The sequence below is a fragment of the Cryptomeria japonica genome, chromosome 1, assembly GCF_030272615.1.
Source record: "Cryptomeria japonica chromosome 1, Sugi_1.0, whole genome shotgun sequence".
NCBI classification, from domain to species: Eukaryota; Viridiplantae; Streptophyta; class Pinopsida; order Cupressales; family Cupressaceae; genus Cryptomeria; species Cryptomeria japonica.
Window position 1 is genome coordinate 79,614,563 of NC_081405.1, and position 7,229 is coordinate 79,621,791.

At 35.5% G+C, this 7,229-nt stretch overlaps 1 protein-coding gene across 5 annotated transcripts; it reads left to right on the forward strand.

The window, feature by feature from the left end:
* Positions 1 to 679: 679 nt before the first annotated feature.
* LOC131041980 (probable inositol transporter 2) lies at positions 680 to 6,968 on the forward strand. Of its 5 annotated transcripts, none has more exons than XM_057975265.2 (8): positions 680 to 1,100; positions 1,203 to 1,351; positions 2,394 to 2,464; positions 2,614 to 2,949; positions 3,108 to 3,215; positions 3,464 to 3,658; positions 5,405 to 5,809; positions 6,226 to 6,968. In XM_057975265.2, exons 2-8 carry the CDS (start codon positions 1,219 to 1,221, stop codon positions 6,778 to 6,780), a joined length of 1,803 nt encoding a protein of 600 aa, XP_057831248.1. In that variant the 5' UTR covers positions 680 to 1,100; positions 1,203 to 1,218; the 3' UTR covers positions 6,781 to 6,968. The 5 variants fall into 5 exon arrangements, with proteins under 5 accessions (XP_057831248.1, XP_057831245.1, XP_057831249.1 ...); XM_057975262.2 differs by having other exon boundaries at positions 681 to 1,100; positions 1,194 to 1,351; XM_057975266.2 differs by having other exon boundaries at positions 681 to 1,069; positions 1,194 to 1,351.
* The last annotated feature ends 261 nt before the right edge of the window (positions 6,969 to 7,229 follow it).

Consider the following 7,229-nt stretch of genomic DNA (forward strand, 5'->3'; position numbering starts at 1 on the left):
AGTAACTACAACAACAATGCTGCTATTTGACCATCATACCATATCAAGAATGAAAAATTAAAGGTAAATGCTTTTGACTAGAGCTATGAATTAAATTCCTCGATTGTTAATGCAATAGAAAGTAACTCTACAAGATTCAAACTTGAGTTGGTGACTTTACAAATAAAAAACCCCACCCTCACACGACGATCTCTTACTTGAACCTTTATTATTATTTTTACTAAATTACTTTAAATAGAAAAATCAATGCAACACATCAGTAAATCACTATTAGTAATATACACACTATACTAATTTTTAAATAATAAACACTAACTCATCTCTAGATTTCAATGTATTAGTATTTGCCCCAAAATTACCTAAATTTCATTTAAACTTTGACATAACTTATTGTTTTTAATAAAATATTATCTATAGATTTTTAATCATCATTATCCTTTATCCATTTATTGGTCTAAAATTAGTATAGGTCCAAGCACTATCCTCATTTTTTCAATGCCAATCTCAATTGTGCTATAAATTGCTCACTACAAACTTGCCACCCTTACACCTCGGGAATATTTAATGATATAAACAGATATTGCACACTCTTAAAACATGCTGAACAGAAAAAGAAGCCATTAAAGCTGCAAGTTTAAAAATAAAAAAGCCTTTGTTAAGTTCGTTTAGGTAGTTGAATTGACATATGTACAAACTTGGAAAAAAGCAAGTACTGATAGGAATAGAATTGTTTAAAGTTTTGGTGCCAATTATAGGCAGAGCATTAAAAGAATGCTGGGGCGTCAAATCCCCCTACAATATCGCAATTGTCACCGCCAAAGGACTAGAAATTCTTCCCCCAATTTTCTTTAAATAGGAGAAGATCTGGCCTCATTAATTCACTTGCATGGATAACCCCAGCCTGCAACTGCGTGATTTGCTTTCATAAATCCAAGTACTTCTTCTTGAGATTGAGCGGCGGAAGCGGACTTTCCTTTATAAAAAACACGGCCGCGCTTCGGTTCGAGTCTCGTGAGTTCCTTTTTCATGCTCACACTCTCTGTGAGAGTTAAGAAAGCTTCTGGTGCATGTGAGCGAGGGAAATTTTACATGCAACATATGTAGGAAAAACTGCATTGTTCTGTTAATGTGGAGTTTTACAGATCTGATTTTCTGGTATATATTGGTCTGAAAGGCTCTGAACTTTTTGGTAGTTGAGGCAGTTAAGGACTTGGAAGAATGGAGGGAGGGGCTGGCGCAGCTAGTGCGGCGGAATTTTCAACATGCTGGTCGTTAATTACGCAGAATCCTTATATTCTGCAGCTGGCAATCTCTGCTGGTGTTGGGGGGCTTCTCTTCGGATACGACACAGGTGAGTGAATTCTTTCTTTTAAAATTTGGTTTTCTTGCCTTTTTGTGTAGGTACAAAGCTTTTGATTGATTGACTGCACTTTGTGATCTTTTTGCAGTCTGCATGACTCCAAGTGTGGTAGCCTAGTAATACTTTTCCTTGGATTTGGGAAACAGTAAAGTGGTTACATGGGGTTTTTTATATGTTTATCTTAGATCTAGGGTAAGAGTGACTTAAAAATTTGAATATACTGTTGTGCCAGTTAAATTTAGAAGGAAAAAATTAAAGTTTTGGTGTGGATGGTGATGGAATTACATGGATAGGGGAGAAAAAAGCAGTACAAATTTATAATTGTAGCAGTTTTGGGTAGCAGTTATATGTTCTAGGAAGGTCCATCTGATTGTGTCCATGCAATCAGAAAATATATTTATTATCTGATAGACATCTAGATGGTGTTGAGTTCAAATCTCTTACAATAATGTTTCAGAAAGGTGGTTCAGATTTTATCTATGAGATTAGGAAGCTGTATTCACCATCTTACATTAAAAAAATGTTGGACAGATAGACATCTAAATGGTACTGAGTTCAAATCTTCTACAAATTAAAAAAGTTAATCGATTCTAAGGTGGCTAAGGAGAGAAGAAATATATATGGCAGAAAAATCCTTTTGTGTGGGACAACCTTGGATAACAGAATATACCCACCCTATCCATGAGCCAGAAATCTGCTGTAGAAAACCTTAATACAAACAAGTCTTGGAAGGCAGAATATACCCCACCCATTAGGCATAAACCTAGTCTAGGAATCCACAATAAAGGGAAAAGATGATAACCGGTATTGGTTGATAGGCAGCATAATAGATTAGGGTAGGGTGAGATAGCAGAGATATCAGATCAGTTTAGCTGTGATGTGAGAATATTCTAGTACTTTCACTAACTAATACTTAATCCCTTTTTATGATTATTTCAGAGTTACAATTGATGCTATGCTCCTGTCTTTGGGTGTTTCTGATTGTTTCAGCCTTAATATAATGCTAAATGTCTGTGTTTAATTTTGGTTGCAGGAGTCATATCTGGTGCTGCTCTCTACATTCGAGATGATTTTGAAGCTGTAGGCAAGAGCACATTCTTGCAGGTAGTAAAATGTGCCAAATCTCATGGCTTTCCTTAGGTTCCTCCCACCCTTTTATATTACCACCCAGTATCTATTTTAAGAGAGTTATGTACAGTTTTCTCATGCAAGCCTGTGATTGACTTCTCTGAACGGTTTCATTATTGTTGCAGGAGACTATAGTGAGTGTGACAATTGCAGCAGCTATTATCGGATCGGCAGTAGGAGGGTTTGTCAATGATAGATTTGGGCGAAAGATAGCAATAATTATTGCAGATATTGTGTTTGCAGTAGGAGCAGTTGTAATGGCCGTAGCACCCAATCCCTGGGTTTTGATAATTGGGCGAGTACTTGTGGGTCTAGGGGTTGGAACAGCCTCTGTCAGTGTTCCTTTATATATTTCAGAGTCCTCTCCTGCCAAGATCAGAGGAGCTTTGGTTAGCACCAATGGCCTTATGATCACGGGAGGCCAGTTTCTGTCCTATCTCATCAATTTAGCTTTCACAAGGGTATTTAGACCAATCTCTTGATTTTATCTTAGTGCTTTTGGATCAAGTTTGTTGGAGGGCAATTGCTAAAATTATACATAGAGCAATAACTTTCTGGAATTCTTGGATTCTGGAAATATCTTGTCTATTTTATCTAACATTGGTATTATTTTTCTCAGGTTCCAGGAACATGGCGTTGGATGCTTGGGGTTGCAGGAGTACCTGCTGTGATTCAGCTGGTTTTAGTCTTTTTTTTGCCCGAATCCCCTCGCTGGCTATATAGAAATGTGAGTTTTTATTTTTCTCTGTTTTCATGTCATTTTTGGGTATGAACATGCAATCTGCAACTTGATTTGCAATCTAGTCGGGATTTACCAACATACAATCACAACACATTATTTGGTTATGCATCAGCAACACATACCATCTTCAACATAGGCTTGATTGAAGATACAAAAACATGCAACCTGCAACTTGCAGAATCTTTTATTACATATTGTGCAATAACATATAATTGTTGTTTTAATATTTGCAGAACAGAGTTGAGGAGTCTGTGGCGATCCTTGAAAGGCTTTATCCGAAAGAAGAGGTGCCAAACCAGATTGCAGCGATGAGAGAAGCCATTGAATTAGAGGAACAAGATGAAAACAAATCTACATTTCAAAAATTTGTGTATTTGTTAACATCTCCAGAACTTAGGCCAGCTTTGGTTGCAGGAGTTGGACTTTCGGTACTTAATTTCCTTCCTACTTATACTCTTTTCAGTTTCACTGTTCATTTATGTATTGAGTTTTGCCATATTTTGAGTTATCTTAGTTTTCTTTTTTCAATGGAAGATTTTTCACTGCTTTTGCTGGTAGCTTTGTTGTCTGAGGTACAGCCAAATGTTTTGGTATAGGTTCCTTGTTGTCTGGGGTACAGCCAAATGTTTTGGTATAGATTCCTTGTTGTCTGGGGTACGGCCAAATGTTTTGGTATAGATTCCACATTTATAAAACCTTCACGGGGTAATATTTACTGCAGGTTTTTTAAATGAGAAACCTGTGAAAGCTGCTTTGAATGGCTTTAAATCTTGACACAAAACTCTAGATTTATAATAACTATCCTTACCATTTTGTTTAGTTACTAATCTGCTGAGTTGTACTAGATTTATACTGTAAAGCAATAAGTCTTCAAAGTTTAAAGTTGTTTGTATGTATAATTCTTATGTCATAATATAGTGTGGAATTGCTTCTAAACTGGATTCTACTCTTGGAATTTGGCTCATTCATAATTCGTTATTGAAATTTCAGGCCAGGTGGTCATGCCCATTTAAAGATGACCGCACAATATGTTTTTTGTGTTCATTTGCTTTTGGGAACTCTTACCAACATTAAATTGACATGACCCCACATAATTCTGCTTTGTAAAACTTTTCAACAGGCCACTTTTGTCTCGGGGGCTTTTTCTAAAGTCTCTTTGAAAAGGGCGTCCATTGTTGCAGTTTTTTCCTGTGAAGCATCGAAACGTGTTCTTTGGGTATTGGATTTACTGGCACAAAAGCAAGTCCTTGATTGAGAGCCCAAATAGATTATATTGTTTTTTATTTTATTTCAATGATTTTCTTATACTACAGATTCGAACATGGTATTTAGTATGTTTACAGTAGAATAGACAGTACTTATTCTATTACAATAAAACGAGTCGGCCTTTCACATGCATATAAGAAGTGGTCCACAAAACAGACTACACCAAAAGTGGTAAAACTTTTACTTATTTATATATTATTAATCGTTAGCAAATATTTTACTTATGAACATTAATATGAGATTAATACAAATTCTCGTGAGCAATCACGCTAGAAATAATTTATGGAAGATCAAGAATCAGAACTTAGAATTACACTTATTAATAAACCACTTTCATTTTAAAAATTGTAACTTAGAAAAAAAAAAAAAACACTTTCATATTTGAAAGGCAAAATTTGTAACTTAGAAAAAAAAAAAACACTTTGATATTTGAAAGGCAACAATAATCACAACTTAAAATTTCATATTTAGATGAACCTATGAAATTTGAAGTTAAATATCCAAACTTATTGCTTTAATTATTCAAACTCAACCCCTTAGACCCACAGAGAGAAATTTTATTTCTTATAGATGTTTTGTTGCCTAGTTTGATTAGTTTTTGTAGCTTAAAACATACTTGGCCTAAATCTTACTCTGTACAGGATTTAACTGGCATTTACCTGACACCCTATGTTTTAATTTTGAGCTAATATTTAATAAAAAATTAAAGGAATAATCTCTCTTCTTAATTTTTTTCAGACAAATTTTATATTTAAGTTGATTGCTTATGTGGGTTTTGAAATTGATTTCTGTTCCTGTGCTCTTATGGGATCTATTTCATTGAGAGCAGAGTTGTACTGTCATTAACCTGACTCAAAATGGAATGTTACATTTTTTCAAGTTTCTAATCTTTGGTTTGTCTGATACAGGTTCTGCAACAACTTGTGGGTATCAACACTGTTATGTATTACAGCCCAACAATAGTCCAACTAGCTGGATTTGCTTCCAATACAGTGGCTCTGTTATTATCACTTATTACATCTGGATTGAATGCACTGGGTTCTGTATTGGGAATGTACCTGATTGACAGAACAGGAAGGAGGTTGCTTGCCATTATCAGTTTGTCCGGTGTTATTGTGTCACTCGCACTGCTCGCTCCAGTATTCCACTATGCAGCGCTTCAATCTCCTGAAGTGAGCATGGTACAGAACTACGGAAACCAGAGTGGCTTGGTTTGTCCAGCGTATGCCCATTCAAATAATGTTCTACCATGGCATTGTACTAAATGTATTAACGTGGGCTGTGGATTTTGTGAAGGACAAAAGTCATTACAGGTAAAGTCCTATTTTTTCCCGATTTTTGCTAAATGGTAGGGAAGATGGGAGGATATGGTTCAATGTTTTTCTTTCTTGTTTGTGTGTTAGGCTGCTTAGATTTAGAAATTAAATGAAATACATTTGTTTTTCTTTCTTGTTTGTGTGTTAGGCTGCTTAGATTTAGAAATTAAATGAAATACATTTGTGTTGTATACATCCCCACTCCAAATTAAGTGTGGTTGCTCAGATTTGAGGCCAGGGGTTTCCCAATGCCGCCTGAGATGACATGATAAGTCTCTAGCAGAGTCAACTTGCCAACCTCTCATTCTGGCTGGCGCCCAAAAGGTGGAGGCATTTCGCATGCATTGATTGATTTTAGATACATAAGTAAAAATCTGACCTTTGTGAATGTTGTATATCATGTGATATTACAGGGTCACAAAATGCTTGGAACTTGTCTTGTGAAGAACAAGACTTCAGAACATATGTGTGATAACCTTCACCATTCCCAGAGTTCATGGTTCACTCTTGGCTGTCCCAACAAGCTTGGGTGGCTTGCCATATTGGGATTGGCATTATATATTTGCTTCTTTGCACCAGGCATGGGGATTGTTCCTTGGGCAGTCAATTCAGAGATATATCCTCTGACTTACAGGGGAATTGGAGGAGGGTTTGCAGCCACCTGTCTATGGATTGCAAACCTGATTGTTTCAGAAACCTTCTTGTCACTTACCAAAGCCATTGGTCCTGATATGTCATTCTTGCTATTTATGTTTATTGCTCTTTTCACCCTGGCATATGTCATTGTTTATGTACCTGAAACCAAGGGCATGTCATTGGAAAAGCTTGAGAAAATGTTACATGATATGCATATGGAAAAGAAGCATGGAAGTAAATGGAGTTCCTTCACATACATAATGAAGGGGAAGTATCTTCATTTGAATGAAAAGAATGATGAAAAGAAAGCCCATGGAGATTCTCACGCTTGACTCAAGAAGTCCTCCAGTTTCTCATAAACTTGATCTCTCATATGATTGTGCAGCTGGTTTTGTAAGGAAATTCTCATTGACGTGATACTTTAGATATTGGTTTTCACTGTGAAAACTATCATGTATATAAACATCGTGCTTATTTATATAAATTTTATTAATAGAGTGAGACTTTATTTGTGGTAAAATTATGTTTTTTTATTAAATTAATTGGGAGTTAAAAGAATTTTATAAACTGTTGATTAATATTTAAAAAAAATTTACAGTTCATAATATTAGATTTAACATTTATATATTAGATGATGTGAAACTTGGAACTATCATTTCTCTTCTCTTATTTGTTCAAATGATGAACTATGAAGTGTTACTCTTTATCTTGTTGCTATTACGTTAGTGCACCTACAGATCTTAACTATTTATTGCTATTGATCTTGCTTTTGGGTAGTAAC

What these genes read in the sequence shown, in the direction of transcription:
- LOC131041980 (XM_057975265.2), top strand. Translation starts at nt 1,219, where the DNA reads ATGGAGGGAGGGGCTGGCGCAGCTAGTGCGGCGGAATTTTCAACATGC. An exon ending in TCTCTTCGGATACGACACAG is followed by an intron (nt 1,352 to 2,393) that starts GTGAGTGAATTC and finishes TTTTGGTTGCAG; the next exon opens with GAGTCATATCTGGTGCTGCT. An exon ending in TCAATTTAGCTTTCACAAGG is followed by an intron (nt 2,950 to 3,107) that starts GTATTTAGACCA and finishes TATTTTTCTCAG; the next exon opens with GTTCCAGGAACATGGCGTTG.